General features: G+C 34.3%; 1 protein-coding gene and 1 long non-coding RNA gene across 2 annotated transcripts; one reads left to right on the forward strand and one right to left on the reverse strand.

Annotated features, from left to right (window-relative positions):
• Positions 1 to 12,094: 12,094 nt before the first annotated feature.
• On the forward strand, positions 12,095 to 13,796 carry LOC122297519. Its single transcript, XR_006238804.1, has 2 exons — positions 12,095 to 12,211; positions 12,324 to 13,796. It is a non-coding gene; the product is annotated as an uncharacterized LOC122297519 (long non-coding RNA).
• A 652-nt stretch (positions 13,797 to 14,448) lies between these two features.
• LOC122297517 (wall-associated receptor kinase 2-like) lies at positions 14,449 to 16,810 on the reverse strand. Its single transcript, XM_043107600.1, has 4 exons — positions 16,642 to 16,810; positions 15,773 to 16,607; positions 15,318 to 15,488; positions 14,449 to 14,811 (listed from the first exon to the last, which is right to left on the reverse strand). The coding sequence occupies exons 1-4, from the start codon at positions 16,702 to 16,704 to the stop codon at positions 14,678 to 14,680; spliced, it is 1,203 nt and encodes a 400-aa protein (XP_042963534.1). The 5' UTR covers positions 16,705 to 16,810; the 3' UTR covers positions 14,449 to 14,677.
• Positions 16,811 to 22,413: the final 5,603 nt, after the last annotated feature.

Here is a 22,413-nt window from a genome sequence, read left to right on the forward strand (position 1 = left end):
TGGTGGTGCTATTGGTGGTGCTCGGTGGCTCCGTTTGCCATGCACAATGGTGCAAGGAGGAGAAATGGGCTTTAAAACCCATTTCAGTTGGAGGGAGGAGAAGAGAGAGAGTTGCTGGTGGAACTCACCACTAGTAGGGTTGAACTTGCCGACGTAAGGGGGAGCTACCGGTGGTGGAGGTGACTAAAGGTGGCAGGCAGTGGTTGAGATGGGAGGAGGAGCACAGTGGAGAAGAGAAAGAGAGAAGGGCTTGTCGTGTACGCTAGGAAGGAGAGAGAGAGAGAGAGAGAGAGAGAGAGAGAGAGAGAGAGAGAGAGAGAGAGAGAGAGAGAGAGAGAGAGAGAGAGAGAGAGAGGAAAGGAAAAAGTGAAGGAAAAAGGTAGGAACTTTGGTATTTAATCCAGGCCCTTCGTCTTGGAATCTACAAAATGATTTAATGATGAGTTTAAATACTGATTTGAAAATGCATAAGTATTTATTTAAATTAAAACACTGAGAGGAATTAAGATAGAATATTATTTTATAAACTAAAGTTTATAACATAAGATTCCTTCATCATAGTCCCATTAATTACTTGAAGAGAATAAAACTATTTAAATTAATTTAGAGTTTTCAACATATTTTAAATTTTGTAAAATTTTTAAATGACTAAAATCATTTAATTTAAATAATTTTTCATAATTATAATATTTTTGGAGTTTTTCAAAAATATTATAATTGTGTTATTTTAAAAACAAGTTTAGTCCGATAACACTGGAAATATTACATATAAATATTTCTATGATATTTAAAATATTCGTAAGTTTTAAAATACTGGACTTGCTTTAAAAATCTGCTTGGTATCTTTTAAAATACATTATCGAGACTCAACACGCAAAATGAGGCTCGTAAATATAAAAGAAAGAATGAGTGGGTTGTCATAACTACACAAAATGGAGTACACACCACGTGTACTCCCTTCACATTACATTACTCCACATCACCACTACAGCACATACATCATGCCCACACTTCACACCACAGTCCACAACATTACACAGCATACTACACAACTATGCCCAACACTTCATGTACACAGCAACACTTCACATCACCTCACTACACAATGAACTCCACAATACCAATAGCACCATCAACAACCAACCAATTTCACATAACTAACTAGGAAAAGGGAAAAAGAGTTATACCATTATCAGGATAACTCGTGCATTGCTCGCTATCTGACATGGTCCCGTGGCATCGCGAGCCATTAGCTTGGGTGACGGCCACTCCTTCGTGGTCACATCCATGACCTTAAAACGTGGCTATCTTGTAGGGGCTAGAACTAGGGTTTCAGGCTATGGGGGCATGGTGGTGGAGATCAAGGTGATGTGAGGTGGTTGAGGCAGTGAGAGGTTCGTGGGTGGTGGCTATGGCCCTATATGGTGGTGGAAGGCGCGAGAAGGCATTTGGTGGTGGTTGGGCTCATGGCATATGGTGAAGGGAGATCTAGGAAGGGGTAGTCATAGGTGGTTTATGGTGGTGTCGATGGAGGGGCATGGTGGCATTGGGGATGGTAGAGGCTGAGGGAAACATAGGAGAGGGAGAAAGACACAAATATGAGAGAGGAGAGGGGCTGAGTCGTGGTGGACAGTGGTCACTCGACTTTAGAGAGGTAGATGTTGGCGCACGGCAGGCCCATGGTGGGAAATTTGGGCGGAATCTGAGAGAAAAAGATAGAGAGCATTTGAGGGTGAGAGAGGGGTTGAGTGGGCTACGGGTTAGGGAAAAGAGGAGCCAAGGGAGGACGAGGAAGGAGAGTGGGTCATTGGTTGGCTTTGACAGGGCTCATTCAACAGCAGCGGCAACATGGGCTATGACGACAAGGGAAAACCAAAAGAGAAAGGGGGTTGTTTCGGGGCTTGATTTAGTGAGGAGAGAGAGAGAGAGAGAGAGAGAGAGAGAGAGAGAGAGAGAGAGAGAGAGAGAGAGAGAGGCATAGGGGAGGTGATCTGAGGTGGGGGGATCAGTGTTGATGCTCAGTGATGGTGGAAGGCTGCGATGGCGTTGGGAGTACGAGAGGGAAGGGAAGGGGGCATGCGGCTGAAGTGGGAGGGAGGCGAGAGAGAGAGACATGTGGATTGGGGAAAAAGCTAAGGATTGAGCTTTTAATCCTAGTCACTTCATCTTGGGGTCTTCAGAATGATCTGACGATGAAGATTAAACATTGAAATTAACTAAGTAAAAAAAGCTAAATAAAATATAAATATAATATCATTCATTTAAAATCAACTTCAAATTATAAGAATAATAATCTTTCATCATTAAATAAAATGATGAAGTTTGCTAAATATTTTTAAGAGAATAAAACCATATAATTAATTAGAGTTTTCAATATAAGTTAAATCTCATACTATTTTTAAATAACTAAAATTATTTATACAAAATGATTTTTTACAATTATAATATTTATATTATAATTGTCTTAGTTAAAATCAGGTTTGGTTCAATAACACTAGAAATACCCCATTTAAAATACTTTTCGGACATTTGAAATATTCGAGGGCTTTAAAACACTAGGCTAGTTTTAAAAATTTCTTGATATCTTTAAAAACATGCGATCGAGGTTTGGCACGTCGAAGAAGACTCGTGACCATTAGAGAGAGAAAAGAGTAGGTTGTTACAAGAACAGAGACTATTGTAGATATCAACCTTAGTCAGTTTATACTAAAATATGCAGGTTTTCACAAAATCAACCTCAGTTAGTTTTAGGCAAAGTCTAGCATATGAGCACTTACCTAGACTTTTGTAACTTCTCTGAATTTCTACAACATTGTTGAGCGAATATTAATTGTCATCTATAAAATAGAATTACGCACATTTGTAATTAAAATAGAATTAATCGTTGCACCAATAAACCCATAACTAACCAACTTTGTACTCATGTATCATTGCCCATGATACCCTCAATATCTACCAAACCTAACATATACTAATCACCATATGAGAGAGAGAGAGAGAGAGAGAGAGAGAGAGAGAGAGAGAGAGAGAGAGAGAGAGAGAGAGAGAGAGAGCGCATGGAGGCAAGACATGGAGCTAGCTGGGCAAGGGTAGTTTCCAATGTCCATGGAGGAGCCATGGTTGTTGTGTTTGTGTGGAGGCTTGCAGACTAGGTGTTGGACAATGGGTGGCTTACGGTTGAGTATGGTTTAGCAAGTGCACGTGCAAGTGCAAGAATGAACCTTATCGAAGTATTGTTTAGCAAGAACGAGGTCCAAGCCATAGGGAGTTGTAAAGTTGTAATATAAAATAAGAAATCAAGAACTAAACCATGAATCAAAGCAAGAAATAATTTATTTAACGAACTAGTCATACTAAAAAGAACTAAAATAAATTCTAAAGTTGCAAATTAATCTAAACAATGAACAAACTATTAATGGAGAATGAACTAAGGTTTTGGAATCCATCTCATTAATTCATAATAATATATTTATGATATTTGATTCTTCCTAAATATCTAAATGATAATCTAGAAATCAATCTTGTTATCATGGAAAATATCATCATTGAAGGCCTTTTTAAAAAAATATATATATATATCTAAAGTATGTTCTTCTTCACTCAAAGATATGAAATCAAATCATAATTTGTATATGTTAAAACAAATTACAAAAGATATAATTGTTTTTAAAAAAATATATATGAATCAGGCTCTCAATTAATTAAGATTACTTTAGATTATGAGAAAAATATGATTAAACTCATATCAAGAACTCTGTCTCTCTCAATTGATATGAAGCAAGAACAATATATCATTGAACACATAATTAACTAGAAAAAAAAAATAACCTCATAAATACCACTACTAATCTTCAATGAGGTTTCATCCTTAATTTTAGTTGAAAACTTAGTTAGACATGTTCATGAAAATTGTATTAGGCATATTTATCTAACTTTGTTTATGAGCTACAGTGGTTTAACAAATTTGTCTATGCACAGTAACTTAGCCATTCATTTGTTTATTAAGCATATCCCAAACATTATTTACTAGATATTTGTTAATAATATTATCATATACTTCATTCAATGTGATATATGTAGGCTCACAATGAGCGGAACAACTTATATCTTGGTGTTCTGTGTGTGATTGCTGTTATTTGTTTTGTTTGCTTCCACTGTTATACTTCAAATTAGCCTTTGATAACTGGTCAATCCCAACAAACTAGTACCAGAGTGCCAAGCCCTGTGCGAGAGCTTGAGGGATGGCTATGGCAAAGTTTGAAGTGGAGAAATTCGACGGTCAAAATAATTTCAATTTGTGGCGCATCAAGATGAAGGTTTTGCTGCGACAACAAGGTTTTCAAAAGTATTAGATGAGAAGGTGTCTAATGATTCTCCTACACTGTCAAGAGAATAAGAAGAGAAGGCACACAGTGCTATTCTATTATCACTATCAGATGGGGTTTTGAGGGAGGTTGTTGATGAGAAGACTGTTGCTAGTCTTTGGAAGAAACTTGAGAGCCTGCATATGAAGAAGTCGCTTACCAACCTTTTGTATTTAAAGCAACGATTATATATTCTCAAGATAAGGGAAGGTACTTCTATTTTTTTTTTTTATCATCTAGATGAATTTAAAAATATTATTATGGATTTGAGGAATATTGATATTAAGTTTGATGATGAAGATCAAGCCTTAATTGTGTTGTGTTTGTTGCCAGTATCATTTGATATTTTTGTGAACTCGATACTGTATGGTAAAGATACTCTTTCCTTGGTAGATGTGAAGTCTGTTTTGAATTCTAAGGAGTTTGTTTATGAAATGTTCTTCTAGTGGTAGATATAGGTAAAAAAGTTTAGAAAAGACTAGGGGTAGTTCTTTTTTTTTTTTTTTAAATAGACTTCATTCCATTCAATGAAACCGAAGTTACAACTGTGACTAATCAATACAGGAAAAATCCAGATTACTAGCCAAACTGCTCAACTGTGAGGGGCTCCCCCGCCCATAAATTTCTTTATGGCAGACATTGTCTTAACTTCTATATACCCTTTCTTGACAACAGTCAATTAAGAATGCGCTCTGTAAAAAAACATAATTGAAACGACCTCTCTTCTGAAAAAAAGAGTACTAACATACTCCACCCTCCCAAGGATGAGGAGTACAAACACCCACCTTCCTCCAACGGAGGAGTGAGACAATCACCTACCTTCCTCTAAATGAGGAGTGAGACTCTACTGCTATGGACCTCAAGTCCAATAGCCTATTTCTTATTATTTATAAAGTAAAACAAACAAAGTACCTAAAAAACAAAATACATGATCCAGTTTAAAACAAAAACATATGGGCCCAGTCTTAACACATGAGCCCATTAAACAACAAAACCCATGGACCAAGTCTGATTGCAAGAGGGAGCTAGGGTTTCATCATAAACTTTTGCCGCCGCCGCCGCCGCCTCCCTTTCTCTACGGGTTCACCAGTGCAAGCGGTTCACTGGAGCTAGGCTTCGAATCATCACCGCCTACCGGCTTTCGCAAGAGGTTCACCGGAGCTGCACTTCAGCAAGAGCACCGGCTTCTACACATCCACAAGTCAAGCATTTCCGCACCTATCCCGCACCCATGTCCCCCCCGGCCGAGGACCCATCCCACCCTGCACCGCATACCGCCACTCTAGAGGTCATCGTTACCTTTCGGTAACGTCCACCGTGGGGTTGCCTTGTACTGGGCAAACCATCCAAGTCTGCAAGAGGACTTTATCCTCTGTTTTATGCTCTGAAACCAGAGCATCTACAAAAACCAACTGACCGGGAGAAACCGACCGAGAACATCCTCCCCTTTCTTTCTTCGTCCACTTCTTGCCTGGCCATAACTACATTTCAACTCTACTATCGACCGAAAAAAGGGAGAGAGAGAGAGAGAGAGAGAGAGAGAGAGAGAGAGAGAGAGAGAGAGAGAGAGAGAGAGAGAGAGAGGGAGAGATGAGCCACCGGGAGTTTGGGCTATGCTTATGAGCCACGCCATCACCACAGTCCATCACCAAGCATCCTTATTCCCAAAACCAGACAAAGTAGAAAAAATAATCTAGCTAGACGAACAAAACAGAGGGGGGGAAGGGGAAGGGAGGAGGGAGCCGAGGCTCCCACCTCCCTGTTGGACGGCTCTGGATTTTCCTTAAAGAGTGGGGGGCTTTAGTTCTCAAACTAATCTTAAAACAACAAAACTTTGACTCTCAGACTAGGGGTAGTTCTAGTGGTAGTTCAAAATCTAACAAAAATATATTAAATGTTATTGTTGTCATATGTTTGGTGATTACAAGAATGAATGTCCCAAATTGAAAAACGAGGAAAGTAAAAGTTCCTCCAATGTTGTTAGCACTCAAGAACAATCTAACAACTTTAATAGTGTCCTAACAGTTAGCATCCCTAGCGACCATTTTGGTGACAAGTGGGTCATGGATTCTGCTTGTACATTCCATATGTGTCCCATGAGAGATTAGTTCACTACCTATGAATTAGTGATTCTGTTTTGGTTGGGAATGATATGGCTTGTGATATTGTTGCGATCGATTTAGTTGAGATTAAGATATATGCTAGAACCGTTAGAACGTTGTCTAACGTTTAGTACATTCCGTCTTTGAAGAAAAATCTTATATCTTTGGTCATTCTTGATTCCTTTGGTTATCAGTATTTAGCTGTAGGTGGAGTCGTTTGAGCCTACAAGGGCTCTTCAGTGGTAATGACAAGGAAGAAGATAGATGGTCTTTATTTTCTTTAAGGCAATACAGTGATTGGTGGAGCTGCATCTTCAGACATTTTAGATTCAGATATTACTCGTTTATGGCATATGTGATTGGACCATATGGGTGGACAAGTGTAGTCATTTATGAGTAGGCAGGTTTTTGCTTTGTGTGATTAGAAGATAGGAAAGATTGATTTTTTGTTAGCACTGAATTATTGTAAATAAGTGTAGAATCAAGTTTGGTGTAGTTTATTTCTTTCTAAGTTTCAGGGTACATGTTGTGTGATGTGGTGCCCTATTTGTACTCATATTTTTTATGACCATTTAAGAAAAAGTTTGGGTTGATTTATTTTGAACTCTTTGTTTTGTGACATGTTTGATGTGTTCAAGCAGTTGAGAAGGCTAGTGTCAACAAACAAGAAGGTAAAGCATTTTTTAGACTGTACAGTCAGATCCACTCCAAGAAAATAGGGTAACTGAATGAATGAATAAGACTCTTGAGAAGAGCTCATAGTATGCTTTAGGGTTTTGCCAGGCTTGTCTACAGATTTGGGTGAAGCAATCAACATAGCTTGCTATCGGGTAAATCTTTCTCCTTTGTAGTTGTTGTTTCCACAGGAAATGAGAGCAGGGTTATAACAAGAATGTGGAGTTGCTAGGAGAGCTTCACAATAGAGTACAAGTAATACTCTAGATCATGCTATTGAAATTAAGCATGATTTTTATTTTAGGATTGGCTTACAGTGAGAGCAAGTCTATAGTTTCATTTGGTAGATAGAGGAGGCTATTTGGCCACCTTTAGGATATGCTCATTCAGACTTTGTGCTGTTCTTACTTTAATAGAGAATATTTGTTGTTAGACTTCGTGTGTATTCAGAAGCCATTGTTTAGGTAAGCAGTTTGTATAATGGTGCATTGACTTTTGTGTGTAGAAGTTGAGTCTCTTTATTAGGACCAAACTTGTGATTTGGTCAAGTTGTCAATGAAGATTGAAGACTTTTGGGTGGAAATTGAGTTATTCAAGGATATGCATTTGTTTGGGGTCTGTGATTCCCTTAAAAGATTTGTTGGAGGGGGTCGGTCCTGTGGTTAATGGGTTCTTTTGTTCAGGCTTGATGGAATTCATGCCAAGGTGGAGATTTGTTGAGTATGGCATGATTTCCTAGTGAAATAATGTTTTCACAAGTGTTTTATTGAGCAATGTCCCTTGCCACTCAAGCGAAGTTTCAAATAAAGAGTTAGCGCATCACCCGCTCAACAGTCAGCTTGGGTGAGAATACCAACCCAAGAGTTCTCTCGACACTCCCTCAACACTCAGCTCGAGCCCAATGCCAGCCCTAATGTACGCTCAAGCACCACTCGACATAATGGTCAAGCAAATGTTCAGTGTTAGGGCTTCTTGCACCGTGAACTATAAATACATGATTTTCTCATGTATTTTTCAACTTAATCGGTAGCCAAACATTGTAGAGAGAGAGAGAGAGAGAGAATCCTTTTGTGAAGAATCCTAAGTGTTCATTAGGTGTATTGGGGGCTTTGGGATTGAGCCGAACCACTTATATCTTGGTGTTCTATGTGTGATTATCGTTACTTCTTTTATTTAACTCCACTGTTATACTTCAAATGAGCCTTTGATAACTGATCAATCCCAACCAAATATGCATTAAAAAGTTATATGAACAAATGTAAATAAATAATAATAATATTTATTATATTATTATAGAAAATGAGTTTACATCCAATGTAGGACTCAAGTTTTGAGAAGGTAGTTAAAAGCCAAAAAGTTGTATATAAGCCAAACTTTACTTAGAAATTTGCCTGAATCAAACCTATTGCCGTTGAGGGTTGATCTGTGGTAATATGAAATATGTTTTTTTTTTTTTTTAATCAACAAGTACTGCTTCTCATTCATTAATAATTGAAACTTATTCATTACAAGACATATCTCTTATTACAATAGAATTAATCTCAACGGGTCCATCTTCTATTCAGCAGCATTCTCCCTCTGAATGCACAACTCTCTTAGCAAGTTCATGAGCTACACTATTTCCTTCTCTGAAAATAAAGCCAAAATCCTGATGGAACTTTTAGTTAAAATGCCTATGATGTCTTCTGCAATCTATCCCATCGAAGTACATATAGGATCTTTTTTATTTATCTCTTTAGTCACCTTTTGAGCATCTCCTTCAAAATTTATATTTCTGATATTTAGTTCTAAGACTAACTCCATGGCCCTCCATGCTGCAGTAGCTTCATCCAATTCAGGGCTTCTTATAAATTGCTTTGAGGCACATAATGAAATTAGGACTTCACCATTATGATTCCTTGCAACAATACCCATATCGATTCTGTTATTTGCCTTATCCATAGTAGCATCAAAATTAACTTTAGTGAAACCTTCACTTGGTGGCTATCATTTAGTATTCTTTCTCCTTAAACTTTTTACCTCATTTTGCTCCTCTTCTACCTCATATGTTTCTTGGAAAACTTTAAGGTTAGATAACACAATCTTTGAGTCTATTGAAAGCATTGCTGCATTCTTTTCCATAGCTGGAAAAATTCGATCTCTACGCTGCTCCACTTCTCTACAACACTTTGCATTTCTGCCCACACATCACTTGCTACTAGGCATGACCATAATATATGTTCTATTGTCTCATCTTCCCTACAACATATTGAACATATAGAATCTTTTACTATCTTCTTCTGATACAAAATTTTCTTTGTAGGTATAGTAGAGTTTAATGCTTTCCATATAAATTGCTTTGCTATGTTAGGGATATGCAATCTCCAAATCCCTTTCCAAAGATGTTTCTATGACTATCTATTGGAGCTCTCACCATAAATTTATTTTGCTTTACTTATCCCTAAATGATACACTTCGAAATAAAAACTTTCCATCCTTTGAAGAATCCCAAATGGTATTGTCTTCATCCCCGTTTTAGCTCAGAGGTATATTGCATGTTTGGATGGCTTCCTCTCTATGGAAAATGTTAAAAACTAGCTCCTTATTCCATCATGATTGTCTTCTAACACCAGAGCATTCACTTTTGAATCAGCATCCAAGATGTTCACTCGAGATCTCACTTTGAAACCCGTAGATTGAGCAAGCCACTTTTGCTTCCAAATAGAAATATTCTTACCATTCTCAACTCTCCACACTATTCCTTCTTTTAATAATTCTTGAGCAGCCTATATACTCCTCCACATAAAGGATGGTCTGTAGCTCAATTTTGCATAAATAAATTGAGAGTTGTTATAGTATTTTTCCTTGAACACGCTTGCTACCAAACTATTAGAATTTTGCTGTAGCATCCATCTTTGCTTAGCTAACATGGCCCTATTAAAGACTTCAATCTCACAAAATCCCAAGTCACCATCTCTTTTGTTTTCACCCATTCTATGCCACGTCTTCTAGTGAATCCCTCTTCCCTCTTTCTTACTGCTCCACCAAAACTTTGATAACATAGAATTAATCTCAATGCACAGTCTTTTGGCAGCAAAAATACATTCACCATATATGTAGGAATTGATTGTAACACAACCTTGATAAGAACCTCCTTCCTAGTTGTGGATAAAAATGTATTTTTCCATCTATTAATTTTCTTCCACATCCTATCTTTGATCCCCTTAAATGTCTGGTACTTCGATCTTCCAATCACAAGTGGTAGACCAAGATACTTGCCATAGTCCCCACATATGATAGCTCCAGCTTCTTGTAAGATTTCTTTTTGCACTAGGCCATTGGTATTAAGAGTTGAACAATACAGATGCTTTTTGTCTATTAAGTGCTTGACCTGACGATTCTTCATAGAGCTTCAGCATGTCATGAATTCTCTTCTAGTTTTCACTGTTGGCTTTACCAAAAATCACACAATCATATGCAAATAGTAGATGAGTGATTTTGGTTCCACCTCTTATAGTAGCCACTCCACACATCTTCCCACTTTGTTCTGCTTTACTCAGTAGAGAACTTAGGCCTTCTACATAGAGCCAGCCTCTGTTAGCTACCCCATATCCAATCTTTTCTGTAGTAAATGTATCGTCATACTACCTGTTGCTCCATGTATACTTCGACTGAGTCCAACCCAGATCAAACAATGCACCCCTCTCAAGGGCTTGTCTAAACTTATTCATTTGAGTTTCACTATGCAATCTACCTTTTTTTCTTCTTTTTTTCCCCATCTTGTGAGAGTATTTCATTGAAATCATCACATACAAACTAGGTCTTGTGGTTTCAATGACACAAATATATATATATATATACATATATATATATATATATATATCCCATGTATCTTGCTTTTTACTTGTTTCTGGGTGGCCATAAAATCCTGTAAACTGCCACTCTCCTATTCCCTCTTCATTCATAATTCTCACATTTATATGGAACCTGGAATAGGACTGAATTATGTTTGTTAATTGATCATTGGAGTGACCAAAAAAATAAATTAAGCATACCTTGGAAATACGTACAAATAAGAATTATTCTTTTGTTGCGGCCTGGACTCTAGATCTCTACAATGAAATCTTGTATAACGTTTTTCATTTAGGTAAGGTTCTAATCATTTGCCTTCATTAATGCTAATTGTGTCCCTCGCAAATTCTTAGTCGAAATGGGGATTCGATGATCCTCAAATGCTTGGGTTCCAACCCATGATAGCTTGCAACCAATCATGGAGACTTCAACGTAGATATATCATGGGTTCAATAGCTTGCCAAAGATTATCAAACCGATATAAAAGGGAAGTGAGGCGAGATATGCAAATTAGGAATTGTATTTTTTTTCATTTTTTTTTTTTTTTTTGTTCTCTCTCTTCTTCTTTTTTTTTTTTTTTTTTTAAATTTAAAAAAAAATATGTACAATAATTTTGTACATCTCAATTTATTTGAATAAAATGAGAGGCTAATTATGTGATACCCCGTATTTACATATATTTTTATTAAATTATTATTTAAATTATTATAATTATTGATTCTCTTATTTTAAATTAAATGTATTTCTCATTGTATTGTTTTATGATTTTTAAACTGTAAAATTTAAATAATGTTCTTTCTTAATATTAATAATTATTTTGCATTTAAATTATTCTCTTGCTTAAATTATTTTATTGTTGGCCTTTAATTATTTTATTTTATTAATGTCTAGTTGTACTGTTTTTACTTAGCTTTTATTTATTTTTATTGTGGATTTTTATCTTGTTGGACTTCAATTTTCGAATTGAGCTTATTTTTGTTGGATTTTCCTCTGTTTTTGGGCTTAGTCCTTTCATTTTCCGGCCAGCCCATTCCCTTAGAAGCCCAGCCCGTGAGCAAGTGAACCCAGCCCCTTCTTTCTCCAAAACGATGCCGTTTTGCGTCCAGCCTTGGGCTTTCTTCCATCTCTTTTCTTCTTCAGCGCCGTTCACTTCTTTTTCTTCTTCCTCTGAAATTTCCTCTGCCGCAGCTGTCTTCTTCTTCCTCTCTTGTGCTGCGTTTCTTCCACCATCTTCTTGTGGTTAGCTTGCATTTATTTTACCTTGCATTTTGCTTCCTCCTTGCTGTAAATCGAACCCTCTCTCTTTCATTTTTCTGCATTTTATTTCATGGGTTTCTCTCCATTGTTGCAGGTCTGGCCGAGCTCCCTTGTACGCCTCCTTCCTCTTATTCATTTCTTGTTTATTCCATGTTAATGTGGTGTAAAACCCCCTGCTTTCTCCTTTGTTTTCCCACAAAATTATGCCCTGTTTTGTACCCGAAAAGCATGCTCTGTTTTTATTCCTAACTTGAAGCTTGAAGCTCGATTTGTCCTCTCCTTTTCTCTAGTATTTTTCGTGTTCTAGCTTGTGAGTTGAACCTTGAATTTCGGGTGTTTTCTGACTCAAACCGTACCCTGTTGTTTGGTCCAGCCGTGAGCTTCACTTTGGATTTTTCTTGATTATTTTGCTGTTGCCGTGAACCTCATTTCCCAACCATTATCTTCTATTTTATTTCAGTAAAATCATCCCCTTTATTTCAAAAATTCCACCTTAAATCATCTTATTTTCTTCGAAAACCATTTTAGTTCCAAAAAATTATAATTTTTGGTAATTTTATTTTCGAGCTTGCTTTTGAAGTTAACTGAGCATTTGATCTTTCAAAAATATTACCTTTAAAGCGTTGTAAGTATTTTTGAAATAATTTTAAAAATTTAAATATATTTTTGTATTAATAATATTTATGACTTAGTTGATTGTACCGAACTGAGTCGGTTAAAGATTTAAACGAGGAGTATGAGAGTTGATTGGATTGGAAGAGGCAGTTGTGTATATGATTGATTGATGTTGGGATTTGTTGTTGTTGGATATTTTTGTCTCTTGTTGTATGTATTGTATAGTACACGCATGTTCATGTTTATAAAATGAAAACTAAGTTTTCAGATAATTGCATACATGTTCATGTATATATTTGAAAACTGGGTTTTTAAGTGAGAAATGAATTTTGGGTATGTTTGAAACGAATGGATTGAACAGTTTGAGTCAAAGGTACTGTAGGAATGGCGGTAAGCAGAGACGGTGGTAGATTTCCGCCTGTGATTCTCGCCTATGGTGCACGCGGTAAAGATGGTGGTAAGTAGGGACGGTGGTAAAGTATCACCTGTGATTCTCGCTTATAGTGCTCTGATAGTTGGTTATTGGGGCATTTTCTGAGAAAATGACTATTGTTTTAATGGAATATAAATGTTTTGAGCCAAAATGGAATTTTGGCGTGCGTGAAAAATTATTCATTTTGGAAAATGATGATTTTTGGATATCATGCATATAACATCATGTTCATACATATTGTTGTTACTTGAATATATTTTTATCTTGTGCTTTGTTTAGATTATTACTGATCTGTGATACCGTTTCTTAGTATTGTAGACTTTGACACAGGTGATAGGGGGTTGAGCCTAAAGTTGCGGCTCCGCTGGAGGAGTGATCGATAATCACTTTCTCGTGGGTTGATATTTATTTCTTACTTTTGGTTATTGTTTTTGGTTTGTATTATATTTATACTGGTTAACTGTAATATTTTTGGTACACTTGTTTTTAAATAAGTTTGTATTTAAACAAATTCTGGTACTTAGTCGACTGACTTTATTTATCTGTTGCGTCGTTTTTCCTGTAAACTTTTCGCATGTACACACACTTGGCCCTTAGAGATGGGATACGTGACTCATGTTGTCATTATTCCGACACCTCGATTTTCACATGTCCATACTTTGGAGTTGGGGGCGTTACAAATTATTACCTATCAGGTTTCCATTATAAGTTTAAAGCCTAGCTACTTTACATTACCTTTGGATTGAAGATTCACCTTTTGTATTTTAGATACATATATAGTTATTCTCATTGCAAATAACTCGTAACAAAAAATTCGTTTTTTCTTGGATTGCCTTGATGAGGGCTGGCCACTAATTGAGCTCTCCCATTTTATTCATCATGCATGCGTTGTTTGGTTTAATTAGTTTCTTAACCAATTAAGTAGCTAGCCAGTGTTGTATATATGGCTAAGGAAACGTGCCATGATTCTGTTAATTGATGCTAATAACGTAATGCACCAAAGATCTGTCGTGCATGGAACCTCTCGATCAGCAGGACATATAGGATCAAACTTATTTGTTCACTTGGAGCAACACAAAAGAATAATTCTATTTAAGTCTTTATATATATATATATAATCTACGTGCCATAATTTGAGGAAAGATAAATTTTTAAATTTAAATCTTATAAATTAAATTATACCACGTGAATAATGTATAATATAAAGACCTTTAAATAACACTTATCAAGGAAAAAAAAGTACTAAATAATCTATCTTTGGTAGTCTATATCATTATCACACAACATTAATAAGCATACAAAAGTTCATGCATGAATGGTTCTCATTAATTCATGTAAATCAATTATTAGGCACTAATTAACTACCTATCAGCCATCATCTAGGGGTTACAAGAGTTGGTTTATCGCGTTGTCATGTCCACAGAGCCACTATTTTGTTGGAAGTACTGTTCTTCGAGTTTCAAGTGCTTCCTTCTTTTCAATCCCAAAAGTACTAAACCTCCCAAGAGCAAGACCAAGAGACTCATGCCGATACCTGCACAAAATGAAATTTCAAATAAAACTGTGACCGAAATCCAATGTTTGATTATTCATGTTTAGTCATAATTACCAATTTTCTTTACTTTACCATTTACAATCATTTTGAACCAATGTTCACGGTTTGTCATGATACGACAATATATAAATATAAATATATATATATATATATATTATATAATGAATATATAATATTACATGTGCTTATAATTTTATTGACAGTTTTACATACAAGACCCATTTTTGATCAGTTTTCTTTTTAAATTCAAATTTTAAATTTTAAATTTCATAATCTTTAACATTACTGATATGTCAGTACGTAATATTATTATGTGAGTAAAAATCATAAATACAACTAGCATTATCTTTTTTTTTTCCTATATTATATTTATGTGAGTAAAAATAGCATTATCCATATGTTATATTTATATAAACTTACCCAGGGCAATAACGATGTGTGAGTAAAAATAGCATTATCCATATATTATATTTATATAAACTTACCCAGGGCAATAACGATATTCCTATAATTGCTTCGTTTAGGACTGCAACCATTTCCATCTCTCCTCCCATCTCCTTCGTATCCCTTGGGGCAAGAACAGCGGTAAGACCCCACATGGTTGACGCATGCATTAACAGTGCACCCATGATTTGGAGTTTCACACTCATCAATATCTGAAACAGTACCGTGAATACAGCTCATGACAAAACTCACATCCATCGTAGCAATAAAAATTAATCTTCAATATGATCTCATTTAGTAGCGAGAGCTTGTTGAAAGATGCATTACGGAATATTTATTTTTAATAATTGTCAAAGAATATTCTAAAAATACTATTCAGCATATTAGCTATACGAGAATATTTATTTTCAATATTTATAAAATAATATCCTCATAATATAGATTTTGTTCAAGGAATCCATACTTAATGCACATATATAGAATATTAATTATGTACCTTGGCAACCACCAGAGAGATATGGGTTTCCATAATAGCCTGAGGAGCAGTTGCAGCGATACCCAGGACCGTTTGTGGAATTGTAACATTCACTATTATTTGCCTTACATGCGTATCCTATAGTATTCTTTTTAGCATCTTCGCATGTTTGGTTCCCAACTGCCCAATCTAACACTAAGGGAACAACTTCTTTATCTTGCATATTTTGAAGATCCAAGGACGAAAAGTTGTATGCTTTTTCTTCCACCACAAAGGCGAAACCACATGGACTGATCAATTCGCTTGCATTGGAGTGGTTTGATACGACCTTGCGAATTGACACAGTTAAATCTTTTATTCCAACTGGGATAGAAGTCTGGCAACATCCTATGCCAGAGCAAGAACCGTTAACCATGCCATCGATGCTATCACAGACTGAAATGCATCCTGTCGTATAATTCTTGTCTGAGACTAAATTTTTAATAAACCCCAGAGTTTCACAACCGACGGTGGTCAACACGTTCTTTGTATACGAGATGGGGAACGTGTTCAGGAAGAGACCATCCAACCTATAGTATGGGCAATAACGGGCTATAGGACTTGGGACTCGCAATTCACCATCCAATGATATGTTGAGTACCTTTATGTTACCAATGCCCAGAAATGGTGTTGGAGTACTCGTCTCGGAGGAGGAGGAGTCGCAAGTAATGAGAAAAGATGAGTCAAGGTAGCAGCCTTCGGATGTTCCAAATGGGTAGGGGATGTCAAGCGATCCACATGCTCTGTTGCAGCTGGAATTGGGTTCAACTACTGCTGCTACAAATGTTGCTGCCGAAATAACAAGTACCCCAAGTAGGAGTTTTACAGCAGTTTGTTGCTGCCCCAAGTAGGAGTTTTACAGCAGTTTGTTGCTGCAGGAGAACAGTTTGAAGGGAGGAGGACATAGCTTGCATTCTAGTTAATTGCCTTTTTGTCTCTCTAATCTGACCTATTCTTTCATTCGTTCCTAGTACCACTTATAAGATGGCCTTCTCTTTATAGAAGCCAAGTATTTCTGCCCATTTGCCAACATCACTCATCGTTGAGCTAGTCAAGAATTTTTATTTTTATTGTTTTCTTTTTTGAGCTACTCAATAAAAAAATATTCCTTTTCCTAAGCTAGTCCCGTCCAAGAAGTCCCTTTTATTATTGTTTTTTCCCAAAAGAAAGTCCAGAAAAACACGCTTTTAATAAAGATAGTCAAGAAAATGATTTATTTATTGTCTGAACTAGTCAAGAAAATTAATATATTCCTTTGAAGGGTATTCGAGTCGCAATGGCGGAACCGCGTTCATCCTACTGGGCCCCAAAACTTTTTGAAAAATCAAAATATCCCTTAGATTATATTCATAATTCTATAAATATAGAAAAATGACCTTCAAAGAATTTATAATCCCCATATATTTGCTCTACAAAATCTTCTAAAATTTCAATATATGTACGTAGAAATGCAGATGATCTCCAATTTTTTTTTTTTCCTTTCGTCTCAAAATTTTATATAATTTCTATATATTTTTTATTTTCAAATACGTGATCCCACAAAAATTAAATTAAAAATAAGTTTAGTAGAAATAATAAATTTATTAATATGGATCTCAAAATTTTTTATTATATAATATTAGGCTTCTTAATATAAAATCCAAAATAAAAATGCAAGAAAAACCATTTAAAGCTGATAATATATATGAAAAATAGTGAGAGGTTTTATCTTTTGGACTTCATTGAGTAAGAAAAAATTATTCAATGTCTTAATGATAGCATAAATATGTACTTAATGAAACTTGATAAACTAGCTTACATACTATAATTAAAGATGGCCGGATTTCCTAAAAGATCTTTGGATAGTTTCAAGAAAACATATTCTAAATATTTTATTATAAAAATAATAATAGATGAATATTATTTCATGAAATATTATCGTCCCAAATCTAAAATACATATATTATATAAGTTGTGTTTTTAGGATTTTATTGCTACGTGAATGTAGCAAATTATTGCGATCTAATTTTATACATAGATATATCTTATTTTTTTAATCTCTTTTTATTTTACATAAACATGTCAGCTAATAGAAAAGTTAACCCTAAAAAAAAAATTACTGGTTATGCCATTGTGAAGTGGAGGCAACTTATATATTTGGCGAGATGGAAAAAGGCGAGCTTTACATAATAATATTTTAAGTTTAAGGAGTCAGTAATATTTTATTATGGACATGGTAGGTGCTAACTCATTATGATCTTTATTGCTGAATTTTAAAATGACTTGGAGAGTTAAAAAATGTTTTAAACATAAAAAAGAAAAAGACCGTAGGAATTGGGTAAAGAAATTGAAGGAGTCTACGCTTGGAGAAGCATACTCGGAAGGTTGACGAAGACTTTATGTCACATATGCCTGTCAGCTCTGTCCCAATACAAATTTTTCTCTTGACTTTTGAGGCAAAATGAAAAAGAAAGCCAAATACATTTCTACTTTGGATTTCAGCATAGAAAATAGAAATCAATGAGAGTCCACAAGTTGCACCAACTATGCATGCAGCTTCTTATAACTTTGTAAAAAAATATCTGTGAATTTAACGTGTTCGTTCTTACCCTGCTTAAAGGAAAGCACTAATTTCTTTACTCTTTGTTGATAGACATATCTGGGAATAAGTGAATCAAGCAACTGGAAATAAAAATGGTGTCTTCCACAAAAAAAAAACAAAAAAAAAAAAACAAAACAAAAAAAAAAAAACAAACAAACAAAAAATTGACGAAATGGTTTAAAAAAAAGGAAGCAGCAAAAATAAAAAACAAAAAAAAAAATTGACCAAATGGTTTTTTTTTTAAAAAAAAAAAAAAAGAAGAAGCAGCAAAAAAAAAAAAAAATTACATCATTGATAAATAAATAAACAAAGGAAACAGCCTTTAGATGTTCCAAATGGGTAGGGGATGTCATGAAGCGATCCAAATGTTCTGATGCAGCTGAAATTGGGTTCAGTTGCTGCTACAAATATTGCTGCTGAAATTACAAGTACCACAAGCAGGATTTTTACTTGTTGCTGCAAAAGAACAGTTTGAAGCTAGGAGGACATAGCTTACATGCTAGTTAATTGCCTTTTGCTGTCTCTCTAATATTATCTATTCTTGCATTCGTTCCTAGTATTACTTACTTAGAAGGTGGCCTTATCTTTATTGGAGCCAACTACGACTGCCCATTTGCCAACATTAGGGCAGAGCACCGATTGAGTCGGAGTCGGATTTGGCCTCCTCCGACTCCGACTCCGACTTTGACTTTGTCGGAGGCCGAATCCGACCTCCGACTCCGACTCCGCTTACACCCCACTCCGCTCCGACTCCGACTCCGACATGTCGGAGCAGAGTCGGAGCGGAGTCGGAGTTGGGCTTTTTGTTGAGCTTTTTTATTGGGCTTTTTTTTAGCCTTTTTTCTTTGACCTAATTAACATTTTAATTTTACAATTTGCAACTTTAATCGGATTTGAGCTTCTATATCAATGTTTTTAAAAAATATAATTTGAGATTTCTAATTTATCTAACCAAAATTATCACATTAGAAAATAAAACTAAATTCAAAATCTATCACTATAAAGAATAAAACTAAATTCAAATGTGCAACCAAAATTAAAAACTAAATTAAAACCAAATACACATATTAAAATTACATAACCAAAATTACAACCTAAAATTAAAAGTACATAACCAAAATTAAAACCTAAAATTAAAAATACATAACCAAAATTAAAACCTAAAATTAAAAATACATAACCAAAATTAAAACCTACAATTAAAAATACATAACCAAAGGTCCAAAATTAAAACCTAAAATTAAAAATACATAACCAAAATTAAAACCTACAATTAAAAATACATAACCAAAGGTCCAAAATTAAAACATAAAATTAAAAATACATAACCAAAATTAAAACCTAAAATTAAAAATACATAACCAAAGGTCCAAAATTACAACATAAAATTAAAAATACATAACCAAAATTAAAACCTAAAATTAAAAATACATAACCAAAGGTCCAAAATTACAACATAAAATTAAAAATACATAACCAAAGGTCCAAAAAGTGTCATTTTTCAACTTGTGCCTGTAAAAAAAAAAAACAAAATTAGTAAAGAAATAAGACCATACTCTTATAATTAAGGGAGTTGAGAATTAATTCACATGCATGCATGTTCACTAAATATTGTTATGATGATTAGATCATACTTGTTTGATTTTTTTTTGTATTTAAAAGAGAAACAATTAATCTGCATGCATCTAATTACCAAGAACGTGGGCTTGGTGATCTTCTTTAGCTCGATCATGCTGTCATGCATATATGCCCAATTCATTGAATAATATTATATAATATTGTAGACTAATATTACAAGATCACCACCAAATTCATTCACCCAATGTTAGCTCGATCATGCTGTCATGCTCACATACTGCAGAACAGACCCTAATATTACAATTGTAGACTAATATTACAAGATCACCACCAAATCCAAAACAGACCCTAATCCTTTCCCACATGCTCACAGAACCAAAACACTACAAAAAAAAAACGCACACAGATTTTTTACTTTTAGTAAATTTAGTCGATATATAGATTTTTTACTTTTAGTTTTATACCATAAAACTATCATAAACATTCAAGCAATTTTTGTGCTTTGCACACAAGTTCCAAAATCCTGAAAGACTATAAATAACTAACAAAAAAGATGTAAAACTAAAGGCTAGAGATTACAAGAATAAATTTTCATAAAAAGAATTCATGAACCCCCGATAATTGCATATTAAACCCTAAAAGCTTCACAAATTTGCCATATTACTTTTGGGTCACACATATAACCCATCGACATAAAAGAAAGGGGATGAACAAAAAAAATTCAAAAAACACCACCACAAGAGAGAAAAACAGATTTAATATGCAACCGAGAAACCCAAAAAAAAAAAAACTCCCTTTGAACCAAAAAAAAAAAAAAACTCTGCAACCGAGAAACCCATTCAAAGACTCCATTTGAACAAAGAAAAAACTCCTTCAAAAATAAAAGTTTCGAAATTTACCCTTTTCTTCAAAGGCAATGGCAGAGAGGCCGTGATGTTTTGAGTGATTGTCACCGGCCAGGCGCGAGCAACGCGACGATGGTGGCTCACGGGGGTTAAAAAGAAAAAACAAACAAAAAAGATGTAAGAGGAGCAGAAGAAGGGGAGGGGGGGCCGGGGAAGAAGACGCTCGAAGTGGGGGGTGCGGGCAGCGGGGAAGAAGACTCGAAAAGGGGGCGGGGCGTTTGAGGAGCTTTTATAGTTAGGGTTTTGTGATGTGAAACGGCGCCGTTTTGGTTAGGGATGGGGTGGATTAAGGGTTTAAAACGGCGCCGTTGGGAGTACTCTAATTAAATATTTTCACTTAATATTTCAATTTTACATATAATTCTATTAACAATTTAAAATATGAAAATTAAATTTAAAATGTTGTAAAATTTTCATTGCTTAAGTATTAGTATATAGTTCATTTAAATTTTTTCACTTAATGTGTAAATTTTGCATCAAATTTTATTAACAATTTAAAATGTTTTTTCTCTTAAATTTAAGTTTTAAATTTTTCTATTTAATATATCAATTCTACATAAAATTATATTAAGATTTTAAAACATCAAATAGTAACTTAAATGTAATCAATAATTAATATCAAGAAAACATATTAAAATAAATCTCACACCTTAAAATTCATAAAACATATTAAAATAAATCTCACACCTTAGTTTTTTTTTCTTATATTTTGTAACTTTTTATTTAAAATCACCAACAAACCCCTTGTTAGTAAACATCTTTAAATATATCCTTCGTGGTTTTTCTCTTGTATGCAATTATATCTTTTTAAACATCTTTAAATATTAAAAAAAAAAACAGTCATTAGTAATTACTTTCTTTACTATTAAAAAAATTTAAAAAAATAAAAATACGGGCAAGCATTTTGAAAAAATCATATTTGAACAAGTTTTTTTTATATTTATTCTAAATATAACTATAAAAAAAGTTCAAATCATGCATTTAAACGAACGATATCACATCTTAAATATATTCAAAATAATCATTTTATTTCTGTGTTGGACTATGTTATGTTTTGAACTAATGTTTTTGTTAGGTTTGTATTAAATATGAAATTTTGCTAAAACTATCGATGTTATAAATATGTATTAAACTATGTCTTATTTTGAACTAATATTTTTATATTTTAATCTATACAAGTATGTAATTATTATTCTATATTTAACTATCATTACCCTAAATGTTTACTAGATTTCACATTTTTTTTCCATATGTTTTAAACTATCGATTGAAATCAATTTTCTTTTTTATGAAATATATACCTTTTTTTTTAAATAATTATTTCATTAAACTAGATAAACGTGCATTGCACGTTACTTCTACCTAGTAAAACATATAAATATATATGATTAATGCATAAAAAATACATAGTATAGTAACTATATACTATATAAGCCCTTAATATATATAGTATATATATAACTATATATTATATATAATATAACTATATATTATATATTGACTTATAGTAAACTAGTAATGTAAAATATAAAATAAGCTATAGTAACTTATATAGTAAC

The sequence above is a fragment of the Carya illinoinensis genome, chromosome 15, assembly GCF_018687715.1.
Source record: "Carya illinoinensis cultivar Pawnee chromosome 15, C.illinoinensisPawnee_v1, whole genome shotgun sequence".
In the NCBI taxonomy this organism is placed as follows: Eukaryota; Viridiplantae; Streptophyta; class Magnoliopsida; order Fagales; family Juglandaceae; genus Carya; species Carya illinoinensis.

What these genes read in the sequence shown, in the direction of transcription:
- LOC122297517 (XM_043107600.1), bottom strand. Translation starts at nt 16,704, where the DNA reads ATGCAAGCTATGTCCTCCTCCCTTCAAACTGTTCTCCTGCAGCAACAA. An exon ending in TCTCTCTGGTGGTTGCCAAG is followed by an intron (nt 15,489 to 15,772) that starts GTACATAATTAA and finishes GTACTGTTTCAG; the next exon opens with ATATTGATGAGTGTGAAACT. An exon ending in GAATATCGTTATTGCCCTGG is followed by an intron (nt 14,812 to 15,317) that starts GTAAGTTTATAT and finishes CATTTTGTGCAG; the next exon opens with GTATCGGCATGAGTCTCTTG.